Below are 17,078 nucleotides of genomic sequence, written 5' to 3'. Positions count from 1 at the left end.
TACCTTCAAAAATTCTTTCCCTGGTGTTTGAGATTAAAATACCCAACACTCTGGAAGCAGATAATCAGTTCTTACCGTCAGCTAATGATTTTTTTTTTTTTTTCCTATTTAGATTCCTAGCTAACTGGAGCAAAATTAAAACACACACTATTTGGGGAACTAGCTAGAACATTTAAGAGATGAGCACAAACTAAAGAGACATCAGAAGTGAAAATCAAGGACCAAGGTAGAACAGATCTGGAGTGTCCATTGAGCTGGGTCAATAATGAATATGAAACACAGACAATTTTTATACAAAAGCTTAACTGTGAGAGAAAATAATGTTGAAATCATTTTATGAAGGGATTTCGTGATAAATAGGAAATTATCTTACAGTGCCTTTATCATTTCTTCTTGCATCTTCTGTAAGGAGTCCAGGAGCAGAGGAAGCGTGGTATCATAATACTGATTCTGATGAAGCTGTGCCCCTTTCAATGCCAATACATACTGATTATGCAATATATGAAGCTTCATTGTGGCTTTGTCATAGCGTTCCTTGGCCTTCTCAGTTTCTTTCCCTGAAGAAAAGATAGAAGAAAGTTAGCAAAGAGATAAAAATGTTTTAACTACATACAAATCACACTTTTAGATTATTTTTACATATTTTATGAACAATCAGCAAAAGATTATTGAACATATACCACGTGCTCAGCTCTATGCAAAGTACTATTTATTTACCAGTAAACAGCACAGAGGCTGCTAGGAAGGAGGCATGCAGTGGAGTAAATGGTGAGTGAAGGTTAATATACAATACAAAAAATGCATACAAAATGCAAAAAAAAAAAAACCCTTCTCATCTTCAAGGAGCTTACACTAAAGCAGAACAACAGTGCACATGAAACCGTACAACCAAAAACAGAAGTTTTTAACTAATGTTAAATGTTAAGGTCTGTGTTGTAGTTATCAATGAAGGTAAGTACACTCAGAAGAGGTTTCATGCAGAAAACAGACCTTAAAAGATGAGGCATGTCTTGATAGGTATAAGAAGGAGAGAACAGAAAATAATTCCTTTCTCCCTCCCTCTCTCCCTTCCTTCATTTACTGAAAATTAACTCATCACATTCCTGGCACAGTGCTAAACACTAGGAATTCAGTATTTGCAAAACAGGGTCCTAAACATAAAGCCCACAGTCTGGAGAATTAGAATACTGAAAACATGGAGAGAATAAGCAATGTTACAATGACATGCAAAGAGATGAACCTGCCTAAAGAAGACAGCAAATTCTAAGGAAATGGGAAATAAGTCAATTAAAGGTTGTGAATGCCTTGAATATCAAACAGAGAAATCTAGACTTGATGTGAGATAATCTGGGAGATATTATGTTCGTGCAGAGGGATAAAAAATTATCTAAATGTTTTATGAATTAAAATCATTCAGAAAATATTTATATACTGCCAAATAAGTGAATAAATATATGGATAATGAAATTTTTAAAAAGCAGATCTTAAACTGTTTATGCAACTTGAAAAAATATTTCTTGTTAGTAACTTAGATTTAAGGAATAAGCTTGGAAAAATATTAATTTCTGCCCCTTTTCAAGAACATTCCACCAAAAGAACTCCTCCCCCCCAAAAAAAGATCTTATGATGAGAATTTTTAACATCAGAGGCTCTCTTCTTGTCTGTTTAAGCTCAGCTCCCATTTGAGTATTCCTAAAAATAAAAGCCTTCTCTGTTTTCAAATTTACCTAACCCAGGATCAAATGCAGAGAGAAAACAGAGGGTTTCTGCAGAGAGAGGAGACTTCAAATCCCCAGACCATGCCCAGGCAGACAAACCTAGTGAGAAATGGAAGAATCTCCTTGCCTTTCTTATTGCCCCTCTCTTTATGAAGCACGTGAACTGCATCCAGATGGTGGAAAAGGAAACAAACCTTTCCAGCAGACTGGTAGGTTTCTACTATCAACAAATATAGTGTTTCCCAGCACTATAACCCCCAATGACTTCTCCTAGGGAGCTGCACATAATTATTTTACCAACTATAATTCTTTAGCCATTAAGTCCATTAGCTGGTTCCTGCACATCAGAGTATTTATAATTGTCCAAGCTATTAAATATGTGGCATCCTAAATGACCTATTCCAACTCATAACATAAAAACTTCTCAGTGGAAAAGTAATTTAACCACCAGAGGATCTTTCCTAAGAACTGTCACTGCTGAGGTTCTAACACTAGAGTGGGAGGAAGGGAGCAAATGTATTAATTCAGTTTTGACCTGAAGGGATCAGAAAAAGAATAAATAAATAACACAATTATCCACTAAAGAAGTGGTTTTTCACACTTTTTGACTACAATCCAAAAGATGATAGATTTTATGTCATGAACCAGTAAATAATCATACCACTATTTAAATATATAATTGAAATAAGAAATTAATGAAACAATTCTTTTACTATGAGGGATACACGATTTTTTAAAAAATTCTATTCTATCTGAATTTGTTTAAGTGTTGGTCAAAACTCTGAGTTTTTTGCCAGTTAATATAAATCCCTAGAGAATAAGAAATATTCTATTTAACTCACTCAGTATGACACATGGGATAATTATATTAGCTTAACAATTTATAAATAACTTTGATAGGACTAATCATGAATAATTTTTAACATTCTCAGGAAAATATCCTCCCACATATTCAGTTATTGTAATAGTCTATTCACAGAATGTCATATATAATATTTTTACCCAGGAATATTTATTGTTGCTTAGCATCTGTGGTGGCTTGGAGCCATATACCCCAGAAAAACTTGTTCTTAAACTTAATTCATTCCAGTGGGTGTGAACTCATTGTAAATAGGACACTTTGATGACATTACTTCAGTTAAGGTATTGTCCAATTGAATCAGAATGGGTCTTTATCCTGTTACCCTGTCACTGGAGCACTTTATAAGCAGAAGTAAATTCAGACACATAAAGGGAGAAGCCAGAAGGTGGAGGTCAACAGAACCAAGAAGCCAAGAGAGGCCACCAGGACAGAAAAGCCAAGGACCAAGAATCACTGGCAGCCAGCCCCAGAACACCACACTTTTCTGGGAGAGAGCATCACCTTGATGATACTTTGATTTCAGACTTGTAGTTTCAAAACTATGAGCCAATAAATTTCCACTGTTTAAGTTAACCCATTGCATGGTATTTGCTTTAGCAGCCAGGGAACTAAAACTGCATCCTTCGTACAGAAATACATTTCATAATATATCCCTAAGAGTCGATGCAATTGACACACATATGGCCATCCTCATACCCTTCCTCTAAAAATGACTACCTCTCTTCCTCCCTACCCACACCATTCAGGAAGACTCTTATATGAAGATGACACCCAATATCCAAGATGCATGCCTCACCAAATAGGAACCAATATTTTGACTGGAACCTATGTCAAATTAATGACAGAATGAGAGAGAAAGACCACCAATTCCTGCTGCATAATCTAAGAGAACAGTCCTGGTTCTAGCCTCTTCTGAGGCTTATTAGTTTGTTTTTTGTTTCCTTGTTTGTTTCTTTAATTTGCTATTTTTAAAATAGTTTGAATTTCTGTATCTTAAAGTCAAACAAAATCTGATTACAACAGACAGCTCAAAAGGTCATGTAAGGAGAAAGGGAACTTCTGATCCACCAAACACATGGTGGCATAAAATGCTCCAGAATGTCGTTCCCTATGAAAATCTGAAAAACTAGCAAAAACTGGCAGAGGCATCTTCCTAAAAACTCCAGAAAATACTTAAAGGGTTATAGTAACTGAGCAAGAACCAACTCAAGAAAATGCAGCTTTAAAAGTAGTAGTAGAAGATCATGTCACAACAGTTGGTCCATCCCACACACCTTCCCAGTGTGGAAATACTCTGTGCTCCCACTGTGCATCCTTAGTTCTGGAAGGGGCAGAGAAACACCTATGAGCATATTGGGATGCCTGTAAATAAGGTCCAGTTAATCGGTGACAGTCTGAACTGCTAAACCAAGAAACTCCTTGAAGATGTTTGTACAGCAATATAGCTCTTAAGGTGTGACTGTGTAATTGCGAAAACTTTGCAACTGACACTTCGTTCCTCCAGTGTATGGACGGATAAGTAAGAAAACAAAGACAAAAAAATAAATAAATAAAAGATAAGGAGTATGGGATCTTTTGGGTGATTTTATTTATTTTTCTTTATTCAGATTTTTTGGAGTAATAAAAATGTTCAAAAATTGTGGTGATTAATGTACAATTATGATGATACTGTGAACCACTGTACACTTCGGATGAATATCTGGTATGTGACTATATCTCAATAAAACTGTATTTAAAAAGATATCTAAAAAAAAGAAAACAAAGAAAGCTAGGGTAGCTATACTAATATCAGATAAAATAGACTTTAAGTCAAAAACTGCATGAGGGACAAAGTCACTATATACCAAAAAGAGGACAATTCAAAATAAAACATAACAATTTCAAGTATATATACACCAAACAGCACAGCACAAAATATATGATGCAAATATTGACAGATTTGAAGGGAGAAATGAACAGAACTATATTACTAGTAGGATATTTTAACATACCACTTTGAATAATTAATAGAACATCTAGACAATAGATCAAATATATAAAACAACTAGAACTAACAGACATATATAGAACACTTTGTCCAAAAGGAACAGAACTGTTCTCTAGGATAGACCATACATTAGATCACAAAGCAAGTCTCAATGAATTAAAAAACACTGAAATTATGTAGCATATATTCTCTGACCCCCATGGAATGAAGCTAGAAATCAATCACACAGGGAGAAATGAAAAATTTGAAAATATGTGAATATTAATCAATGAACTCAAACAATCAGAGAAGAAGTCACAATGGAAATTAAGCAATATCTTGAGGCAAATGAAAATGAAAATGCAGCATAGCAAAACTTACGGGAGGCAGCAAAGGCAGTCTTCACAGGGAAATGTATACTGCTAAATATTTACATTAAAAAAATATAATGATCTCAAATCAGACACCTACACTCATATGGTGGTTTGGAGCTATATACCCCATAAAAACATGCTCTTAAACTTGATCCATTCCAGTGGGTGTGAATCCACCATTAGAAGGACATTTTGATAAGGTTACTTCTTAGTAAGGTGTGGCCCAACCCAATCAGGGTTGGTCTTATTCCTATCACTGGAGTCCTTTATAAGGAGAATTTCTTGTTTTTTTTATGAAAATCAGTGACAAATGGTGGTAGGACTTTTTTTTTTTTTTCCAGTTGATGTGAAAATGATCAGCTGTTCTGGAGAAACACTCAAATGTAATATAAATATAATATTCTAAGTAACAGACTTAAGTTGGCAGGAAAAAAAAAGTGAAGAGGCAAGAAAGTAAAAAGGCAGCCTACTCAGTGGGAGAAAACATCTGGAAACCATATATCCAGTAAGGTTTAATATCCAGAACATATAAAGAAATCCTACAACTCAGCAATAAAAAGTCAATTCCAATTAAAAAATGGGCAAAAGACATTGATAGACACTTTTCCAAAGAAGAAACACAAATGGCTAAAAACCGTATAAGAAGAAGCTCAACATCACTAGCTATTAGGGAAATGCAAATCAAAACCACAATGAGATATCATTTCACGCCTACTAGAATGGCCACAACAAAAAAAAAGAAAGAAAGGAACAAAGAAAACTACAAGTACCAGAGAGGATATGGAGAAACAGGAACACTCATTCACTGCTGGTGGGAAAGTAGAATGGTACAGCCTCTCTGGAAGGCAGTTCGGCAGTTCCTCAAGAAGCTAAGTATAGAACTGGCATATAATCTGGCAATCCTGTTACTAGACAGAAGTACCCAGGAGAACTGAAAGCAGGGACATGAATAGACATTTGCCCACCAATGTTTATAGCAGCATTATTCATGACTGCCAATAGATGGAAACAGCCCAAGTGACCATCGATGGATGAGTGGATAAACAAACTGTGGTATATACATACATCAGATTATGCAGCTGTTAAGAAGGAATGAAGTCCTGATACATGCAACAATGTGGATGAACCCTGAGGATATTATGTTGAGCAAAAAAAGCCAGACACAAAAGGACAAAAATTCACTAATATGAACTAGTGATAATGAACAAACTCTACTCTAAAGTATAGGTTGCCAGGAGATGGAAAGAGGGTAGAGAATGGGCAGATGATGCTTCATTTGAAAAGAAGGTTTAATAAGGTTGATTGTAAATGTTCAGACATGGATAACACAATACTACTATGTGATGGTAGCACAATACTGTGAGTGTAACCAACAATGCTGAGCGTGAGTATGGTTGAAAGGGGAAGGCAAGGGTCATTTATGTCACAAGAAGGAAAGTGAGAGGATCAAACATGGGACTGTATAACATAGCAAAACCTATAGTGGACAATGACAGTGGTTAATTGAAAATATAAGAAAGTTCTTACATGAACTAGAACAAATGTATATCACTATTACAAGGTGCTAATAAATAGGGTGGTGTGCCAGTTTGTATGTTTTATGTCTCCCAAAACTCCATGTTCTTTGATGCAATCTTGTGGGGGCAGACATATTAGTGTTGATTAGGTTGTAATTCTTTGAGTGTTTCCATGGAGCTGTGACCCACCCAACTGTAGGTGATAACTGATTGGATGATTTCCATGGAGGTGTGGCCCTGCCCCTTCAGCAGGGGCCTTGATTAGTTTACTAGAGCACTATATATGCTCAGACAGAAGGAACAAGCTTGCTACAGCCAAGAGGGACACTTAGAAGAACACACAGGAGCTGAGAGAGGAGCTGCAGCTGAGAGACACATTTTTAAAGACAGCCATTGGAAGCTGACAAGCGACATTTTGGAGAGACACATTTTGAAACCAGAAGTCCAGAGCAGATGCCAGACACACGTCTTCCCAGCTAACAGAGGTTTTCTGGACGCCATTGGCCATCCTCCAGTGAAGGTACCCGATTGTCGATGCGTTACCCTGGACACTTTTTTGGCCTTAAGACTGTAACTTTGTTACCAAATAAACCCCCTTTATAAAAGTCAATCCATTTCTGGTATTTTGCATTCCGGCAGCATTACCAAACTGAAACAGGTGGTATATGGGAAAAGATACAATTAATGCTATGGTTAACAATGACATTGTAATAGTCTTTCATCAGTTGTAACAAAAGCACCACACCAAAGCCAAGTGTCAATAACGGGGGTATAATAGTACTTTTTTTTCAGAGAAATGAAAACGCTCTTACATTGATTGTGGTGGTGAATGCGTAACTATGTGATTATAAAAACAGCCATCGATTGTACACTTTGGATGGTGTGTGACAAATTAAAATAAAATAAAAATAAAAAAATAAAATAAAATAAAATAAAATAAAATAATAAAATAAAATGAATGAAGTTCTGACACATGCAACAACATGGATGAATCTTGAAGACTTCTGTTGAGTGAAATAAGCCAGACACAAAAGGACGAATTACTGTATGATCTCACTGATTTTAGAATACGCAAATTCATGGAGTCAGCAACTAGAATACAGGTTACCAGGGGCCGGAGTGGGAGTAGGGAGTGAGAACTATGCCCAATTTGTACAGAATTTCTGTTTGAAGTAATGGAGAAGTTTTGGTAATGGATGGTGGTGATGGTGGCATAACACTGTAAATGTAATTAACACCACTTATATATTTGAATATGGCCAAAAGGTGAAGTTTTAGGTTGTATATATGTTATCAAAGTAAAAATTAAAAGCCAATAAACCATAGGACTGTACACTACAAACAATGAACTCTAATGTAAACTATGGACCATAGTTAGTAGTATAATTGTAATAATATTCTTTCCTCAATTGTAACAAAAAAGCACAACACTAATGCAAACTGTTAAAAATAAGGAAAACTGTGAGCAGGAGTATATGGGAACTCTACTATAATCTGCATGATTTTTCTGTAAATCTACAACTTCTCTGATTAAAAAAATTATTTAAAAATAAACTTCTCAAAGTATATATGTTTGTACCATTCTTACTTTTTGAACCATTAATATTTCACATAGAAATAAATAAGCAAACCAACGAAAACAATATAGATGAGAGAGGAAGGGAAAAAAAACTAACTTAAGTAACAGGAATACAATATTTGACTACAATGGAAGATTGAGACTGAAAGAGCTCTAAACAATTACTGAATTGCACTTAATAAATTTCATTTTTCAGAGGCATAAGTTAGCAATTATGAAATGATTTTCTGTATACTATAGGACTGAACAAATAGGTAAATATATTGTAGCTTCTCACTGTCAAAGAAAGAAGTTACAAATATGTAAATAGGAAAAATTAGATTAAAATAGAATTGGATGCATCAATGTGAACTCTTCAGTTTTAATAGAGATAGATCAACAGACAGGTATAGAAATAGGCACAGATGCACATGAGTATGTGTCAGTGTGTATACATGCATTCATATCTACGTAGGTGTATGTGTGTGTGTTTATTTCCTACACCTGCTCATTAAGAGGACCTAGAACAAAAACATTCCAGTAACAATTAGCACACCATTTTCCTCTAAAAAGAACTAGGATCTCTTAGAGAAATGGAACCTAAAGTAGGACTTGGCACAAGAAAATAAAAGATAAGCCAGAAAATAATGCTCAATGAATGACAGGCACATGTCAAAGGACAAAGAGCCAGTTTGAAGTGGCTCATACTGGCCAAAGCTATAACAATCTGATCATAAAAATATAAAGGACAGGAGAAGATTTAAACCCACAAATAAAATAAGAATCCATGAGTTCACACTGACATAGTAAATTAATAAATAAAAAATAAATCAGAAAGAAAGACCTTCATTATATAAAAAGCAAATTAACAAATATAAAAAGAGTAACAAAAATAGAAAATTATTGTTTGGCAATTGCCATAACAATAATTGATTCAGGGAAGACCCATCAATAGACATGAAAACTAGTGGGTATAAACTTAAGGAGCAACACTACCAACAGTTTGAAATTATTTACATAGTTTCAGAGTTTCTTCCAACAAGATGTTTACTTAACCACAAAGGAAAATAAAACCAAAAGCTTTGCACTGGAGAAATCAGGCAGATACCACTTTAACCAAATGGTCAAATTAACATCCCATGTACTTATTGTTCTGCACCTTGTGCTTTTTAATTTTGAATCATGTAAGTATCAAGAGTGGCCCCGTGAACCCCATTAAGAAAAAAGGAGTAATTTGAAGAGAACATCTTCCACAAACTCACCACCGTATCTAACCTCTTGTCTGAATCTGCCTTCTCTCTTAAACTACTACTGTAAATAAACTTCCCTTCTTCCTAGCTAACAGCAATCCATTCACTTAGGTACTAGATTCATCCTCTCTCACCTATTCAAGGACACTGCTCTAGAAATTCTTTTTTCATTCCCCTGCCTCATCAACTTTTCCTTCTGTAAAAAAGCAAACTGTAATAGGCCCAAATCTTAAAAAACAACAACAAAAAAAACCACCCTCCCTTGACCCCAACTTCTCCTTCCCTTGACTGCAAAACTCTGAAAAGATTTGTCTATAGTCACTATCGCTCCTGTTTCTTTCCTCTCATTCTCTCTTAAACCCACCTTATTTAGGCCTTTCCCTCTACCACTCCACTGAAACTACTTGTCAAAATTACCAATAATTTACACTTTGCTAAATCCAATACTTAGTCCTTATGTTATGTCTTAGTAGTATTCAATCTAGTTGAACACTGGATCCTCTTTGAAACCCTTCTCCTGAAACTCAATCTGGCTTCCAGAACAATGAACACTGTGATTTTACTCTTATCTCAGTTGAATTTACAATTTCCTCCCTTTTTACCTGACTTCCGAATGATGGGCTCAGTCTTAGAATTCTCTACTTTCTATCTTCATTAAAACCTCTGGTAATGTCCTGAAGTCTCTGCTTTAAATACCAACTAACAATCAAATTTATTAACTCCAGAACTAGATATCTAAGTGCAAAAATGATGTCCCCAGTTGTGGGTCTTATAAGAATCTCAAAGCCAAGCCTCCTGATCTTCACCTACAAAACTGCTACTCCTACATTCTTCTCCATCAAAGTTAATAATGCCATCTTCAAGTTCTCGGACCAAAAATCTTGGAATCATTCTTGACTTCTCTCTTTCTCTAGCATATAAAATCTAATTCAACAGCAAATCCTTTAGTCTCTACTTTCAATATATAACCAGAATTTGGTCCTTCCTCACAAGCTCCACTGCCCCATCAAGGTTCCCAACCATCATGAGCCCTTACCTAGATTACTGCAATAGCCTGGAAATAACTCATCTCAATACTTCTATCCTTCCCCCACCCCTCAGACTAGTCTCAACAAGGCTACCAGAATTACCCTGTTAAAATGTAAGTTCATGTCATTCCTCTGCTCAAAATCCTCAATTAGCTTCTCATCTTACTCAGAGTAAAAGCAAAAAGGTCTACCAAGATCCTACATGAACTGGGTCTCTCCTGCCACTCACCTCTGACCTCATCTCATTTCTCCACCCACTGTCCTTTAATAATCACTCTGTTCCAACCACATAAACATCCTGCTGCTGCTCCAAAAACACGAATGAAACCATCTCAATGCTTTTACTTTAGCTAGTCCTTCTACCTAGAGTCCTCTTTGCCCCAGATGACCACATGGTTCACCCACATCTTTACCTCCTTCATTCTTTATTTAAATGTCTCCTCCACGAGGCCTAACCTGATCCTCTTCTCAAAAACCTACCTGCCTACTGGTTTCATTTTTCTCCATCCTACTTATCACCATATAATATACAATATATTTTACTTAATTACCTAGCTGTCTTCTGCTTTAAAATGTAAGCTTAATGGAGACAGGGATTTTGTCAGTTTTGTTATCTACTGTATCTCTTGTGCACAGAACACAAATTCAAATATTCTGGCACATAACAATAATTCAAATATTTGTTAAACATATGAATTGATATATTTCTTACTTTAAAAATAAATTTAAATGAATAAAATCTTTAAAAAATTATAGAAAGATCACAGTTTTACCTTTCTGCATCTGTTTATATGAACTTTCTAGTAAACAAACCCAAAACTAATATAGCTAAGAAGTTCATCAAGAAAATATAGAATTAGCAAAAAGATACAACTTCTCTTAATCTCTTTGTCTGTAACTTGGCTTTGTTTATTTTACAAAAGTAAGCAAAGTAGGGAAAAATCTAATTATTATGCTTTCACTGTATTTTCAGGAAGTGATATGCAGAATAAGTTAATCATGTAGCATATTCCATCCCACATAATATTTCAGCATCTAATGAGGGTATTATAACTGTCACTTCAATTTCTGCACAGCTTTAATCCAATACAAATTAGATTAATAACTGTCATTACTCTTTACGACCTTGGAAAGTTCCTACAATACTAAGCTCCAAGCAGTGTAAAGCACTCACGACATAAGTTAGCTGCTGATGCATCATAATGAGTAGGGCTACAAAAAAGAAAACTTCTCACTTTTGGGTTTTTCAATAGAAGTAATTATTGACAAACATAGCTTTAGAAAGCATTCTATCCAAAATGCATTTCTTCCATATGTTTAACTCACAGGTAAATTTGAATTCCAGAAAAATTTTCTAAAGACCTCCATACAAGATCCTACATGATTCTGATTTTTAAAAACCTCCAAGATTTAGTTTCTTGAAAATTTTGCCAGTTGTTATTAATGGATTCAAATAGAAAAAATCAACTTAAAAAGTTAAAGAAAAAAAGTCATATTCATTTTTTAAAATTCAAGTTTATTTAAACCTAAAGTAAACCATCTATCTCAAGGCTAGACTCATTTTAAATAGTTCTCCTAATTAAAGTACTCCTAAGAGACTGCTCAAAGGATCTAATCAATTCTAATTGGCTATAAAATATCACTGGGCCTCTCCTGCCACTCAACTCTGACCTCATCTCATTTCTCCACCCACTGTCCTTTAATAATCACTCTGTTTATTATGAACTATTCATAATGCATGAAGAGGCAATTTAAGAAAATCTACTTTCCAATTACAAAATAAAAAAATTTACTTTTGAATGAGACGTGCAGCAAACTCCTCACAGTTCTACTAGTAGATACCCTCTTAACTTGGTCTGCTTAGTAAGACAAAGGAAGGAGAAGTACTGAGAACTTGTAAAATTTTCAGGGAGCTTGCTCATCATTCACCATTCTTTTTCTGCTTCTTGTAAAGAAGAATTAGGAAGTTAGTTCCCTCCACTGTTGTTATAAAGTGGGTGAACTGAAGATTCTTTTAAAGCTTCTATAGACTGACTGTTTTGGACACCTGTAACAATGCAGAATAGCTGTCTTGGGTCTTTTTCCTGAATAGATGTATGGTTTAGCAGCAGCATTTAGACTTCTTTCTATCCAACCAAAAGAAGCCACCACAAACGCTGTCATGGTAATTTTCAGGCTTGGAAAATATAAAACACTAGCATAATTTTGGTTCTACAAAATCAACTAGATAGGCTACATGAGAATAAATAATCTTGAGGAAGTTATTTTGAACAATTTTTCTGATACTCCAAGATGTTTTCAAGTAAACATCAAAACTTCAAAGCAAAATCAAATTTGATTTTTAAATACCATATGGTTCATTATAGTATTGCTTAAATTTTATAAAATTAGCATGCATTACATTTACACTTAAAAATATATTTTTACTTTGAAAAAAAAGTGCTACCTGGCACATGACTATGGCTCTGCATACAGGTATACATGCAAAGACTATGTATACTTTCTAAAAAATAAAAAGAATCAGAAAACACAGTGTGCCCAAAAATCTGGGAATCAATAAACTCATAGAACTAAAAGAACAAATAGGAAGAAATAAAGACCTGTAAGACTAAAAATTAGGTAAATATGTTTTTGCCTTTCTTTATCACTAATCAAGTTTTACTTACTTCATGCTCTTCATAGGAAGAAATAAAACTAACAAAGCCATGAAATTTGAATTCAGGCAGACTTCGTTTCAACTAACTTCATTCTTAATTCACCCCATCATGAAATTTAAAACTTTTGTATTTGTAAGAAAGTTCCAGACAAACAAACATAATTACAAGTCATCATTATTAACATTTTGAATCCTTACAAATAACAATGATTAGCCCTAAACAAATAGAAATTAACTGCAATAATCACAACACATAGATATTCCTTGTAGCAGTTTTTTGAGAAATCTCTTGACAAGAAAGTAATAATAATAAAATCTAAAACTTGGGACCAAGATGGTGAGTGACATACTCCAGGGTTCTATACCCCAGAGAACTTTTGAGCAACTAGCAAAAACTGGCAGAGCCATCTTTCTGAAAGCTCTGGTAAACTTAAGGGTGGCAGTAACAAGGAAATCACTGCTTTAAGAAAAATGCAACCTGAAAATGGTAGGGAAACCTTCTGGTACCCTTACAGGCTCCTCAATCACCCCTTCCCCAACTCAGTGTGTAGCCAGTCTACATTCTCAGTGCAGGTCCCAGATTCCAGCTATAGAGGGAGCAGAGTAACCCCTATGTGCATACTAGATGCAGGTATATCTGTGCCAATCAACCTGGTAGCAGCCTCAAGGACTGAACCAGGATATTCCTTCCTGGCTTAAAACATGCCCTGCTTACTAACAGCTAAATCAGTGTAATAAATAATAAAATTGTTGCAGCCGAGGGCAAATGATTACCTGCTTTAAGACATACAATATTGCTCCCATAACAAAATGACTATAGGGAGAACAGGGGGCATTTGGATCCCTGAAACAGGGGAATTCCTAAGACCAGGCATGCTGGCCAAGATCAAGGTAATACTCAAAGAGCAGAGAGGACCCTGTGTGCCCCTAACAGCTGTTCCTTTATTTTTTTTCACTAATCATTCTCCAACAAATACATACCTAGTAAGAAATAAATAAGAGAGCTAGGTTACATCATAGTTAGATTAAGTCATAACTTGCGGAACTTAGAAATAGGTATTTATAATATAGGACTCTAATTTGATAATGCTAGCCAGCCTTGAAATATGAACGTCAATGAATCAAAATTAACTATGTTGATGAATTAGCAAGTAATGCTTAATGTACTGAACAATTTCCAAACTACTCTTGATGAATTAGGAAAGGATTCCTTGTATAAAAGGCTTAATTTGGAGAAAGATTGAGACTCTGAGTTCACAGGTTAGAGTATCAACTAGGCTATACGTTCCTTCAATGCCTAGGAAATATTTTGAATCCTTGACAACCTAAACATAACAAGTGCTCAGTAAATGTTTCTTAATTATCTAAAGCACTCTTAAAAATAACAGAAATAATAATTAAGTATATGATGTCTGGAAATGTTAGGAAATAATCAAAAAATTTTGGAATTTGAATCCAAGACGATCTGAATCCAGTCCATGATCTTTCCACTATGCCATTTTTTTCCTTTCTCCATTTAAATAACTTGAGTAATTGAATAAATAAAAAGCATTTTAAAAGATTTGCTTATATTAATAGAGAGACCACAATTTCAAAATATTGGTTGAGTTACATAAAAAATAAGTAAAGTAAGTAATAAGAAAACTGTGAGCATTATCTCTCAAAAAAATCAACAGAACACTACAAGAAGCAAAAACATGTAGTAGACTTTTAGACTTTACAAATTGGGGGGGCGAGGAATGCAGAATGACAAAATTAGACGTTGGAGGGGAGAGACGGGGAGGAACGGAGAGAGAATTACATCCAATCTTCTGGTCCACAGGAACAACAACAACAAAAAAGTGTTTTTATTGTGTGAGATATAGCCAAATAGAGTTGTTCACTTCATTTACTCCCACAAATAACAAGAGAATATACAACAAGTAAAAGACAAAAAGAAAATATGTTAAGAGAAAGAGAAAAAGAGAGAGAGAGAGAGAGAGAGAGAGATTTAAGAACCAAAGGAAAACAGAGTCTCTAGTAAAGATTATATTTAGCTATGAAGAAATTAAAAGAAAAAACTCCACTTTTGGTAATTAAAAAAAAATTATTGAAGACTGTTAGTCACATATAAATGTAAAGAAAATATCATCCAATTATAGCAACCAACCACAGAAGCTTCAGTTCATGACCTATGTTTAATCTCTACTGAAATCAGACATTTTAAAATATTTAGACACAAAATTTCATAAGTATGTACTAAGAAACTGTAAGCATAAAACTCAGTTTAAAATTTGAATAATATACTTCTCTTTCTGTTTACTTCTAAGACTTCTAATGAAAATTTAGGACAAAATAGACACAAAATTAAGCTATGAAGACAATTTAAGGCTATAAAACAATCTTGTGATTGTAACACCTTTTAAATTCCTCAGGTAAAGGCAGAATTTTAAAATGGCTTCTAAACAAGTACAACCTTTTTTTTTTAAGTACTCTGTAATTAATAAGTAAATCTGATGCCAGAAAGAAAAATTTAATATTCTTTGCATTCCATTAGAAGTGTTAAATAATTCCAATTAGTATGGCATATTCACAAAAACTTTGAAACATTTAAAACAATAAAAAACTAGTAAGGCTTTCTACATAGTTTGAAAATTAGTCTATTGTACCTTATTCTGAGATTATTTATATGTGAATTTCTCTACATGGGATCATTCCACTGCTTATAAAGACAAATTTCAAATGGCAACAATAAAAATCACCAAAACAATTTTCATAATTTTTCCATACCTTTAGCTAAAGCTTCTTTATATTTCTCTTTGGCAGAATTCATTTCTTTTATTAACTGTCTATAGCTGGATTTTAATTTCTCCAATTCTGTCCTTGTAACCTGTCAAAGAAGAAAAACGTAGAAATTTTTTTTCTTTTTTAACTTTTTATTACAGAAAATGTAAATGTTCACAAAAGTAGAGAGAATAGTGTAATAAACTTCCATTTATGTATGGATGCTTCAATTATGATTAACTCATGACAAATTTTATTTCCACCTGACACACTACTTTGTTTTCCTTCACCAACTTGGTCCCTCCATTTGTCTTATACATATGCCCTGGCCAGCTCAGAGTACTATCAGCTCACTCCTTTGAAACATCATCTTTCTACTAATATAGCCTAATAGCCCTACCACATTTGTGGTGGTCACCAATTCACTTTACTCAAACACTCCTACCAGAACTCGTGTAGTGGAGTTTTTGGACCCAAGTGCAGGAATATATATTTGTCCCCAAAGATTTTCATCTTATCAGATTCAGTCCATTCGTACAAGACATCATGATCTTTTTGGACCTTGGCCCTCCTACAGTTTTTATGACACCTCTAAAATCTGAAAAGCAACAAATACCTCTATCCTCTATTAGGTTAACAGGAGAAATAACAGGAGTAGGAACAGGAATAAATGAGAAAGTGTTTAAAGCTGGATAGGACCTGAGGAAATATTTAGTCAAACCCCTTATTCTATAGATGAGGAAACTAAGACTCACCGAAACTATGTGGTTCAAGACCACCCATTAGGTAGGGGCAGGTTAGGCTATAACCTAGGCTTTGTGCTCACTGCTTTTTCCACCACTCCTATAACTCATCAAGTTCTCATAATAAGGTGCTTTGTGACAGGAAATGCAGCTCATTTCAACCAGGCTAGTGTCTGTGAGTCAATGTAAACTGATTTCTAGTCATCTACTAACAATTATCCACTCATCCAGCAAACAATTATCAGTCATTGCTCCTTGCCAAGCTCTACTGCCTTCCATTACTTCCAAGTTTCTCCCTCAACCTTTAGAGATCAGGTTGGAAATCATTTTTCTCTGCTCTTAGTCAGCTTGCAATATTTAGGACTATGTAACTGAATTAGAGTCAGGAATGTCAAAAAGTTCTTAATAAATGATTCACATACATTAGAAATGAGAGATTATCTACTATTCAAAAGGCCACAAAATATCTCCTTTAGATGCTTATCAAAATGTATATCTCAAAAACTCAGCACTCGAGAATGCTTCTTTTGTTGTTGTTGTTGTTGAATTTTATTTTGAAATAAATTCAAACTTACAGGAACACCTGCAAAAACAATACAAACCCTATACACAGAACTCCAGCATACCCTGACCCCCCTCCCCC

At 34.6% G+C, this 17,078-nt stretch overlaps 1 protein-coding gene across 12 annotated transcripts in view; it reads right to left on the bottom strand.

Annotated features, from left to right (window-relative positions):
* Positions 1–17,078, bottom strand: part of FER (FER tyrosine kinase) — a 615,744-nt gene that overhangs the window by 422,192 nt on the left and 176,474 nt on the right. For all 12 annotated transcript variants that reach the window (XR_005211344.1, XM_037800959.1, XM_037800960.1 and 9 more), the window contains 2 exons: positions 15,699–15,798; positions 374–557 (listed from right to left, as the gene is read on the bottom strand). Coding sequence is in view for 11 of the 12 variants with exons in the window: in XM_037800959.1 (XP_037656887.1) it covers positions 374–557; positions 15,699–15,798 (284 nt within the window). In the remaining variant the exon portion in view is untranslated. The remainder of the gene's footprint in view (positions 1–373; positions 558–15,698; positions 15,799–17,078) is intronic.

This window comes from Choloepus didactylus, chromosome 13 (assembly GCF_015220235.1).
Source record: "Choloepus didactylus isolate mChoDid1 chromosome 13, mChoDid1.pri, whole genome shotgun sequence".
Lineage (NCBI taxonomy): Eukaryota > Metazoa > Chordata > Mammalia > Pilosa > Megalonychidae > Choloepus > Choloepus didactylus.
This window is presented reverse-complemented; position numbering and strand designations above follow the sequence as displayed.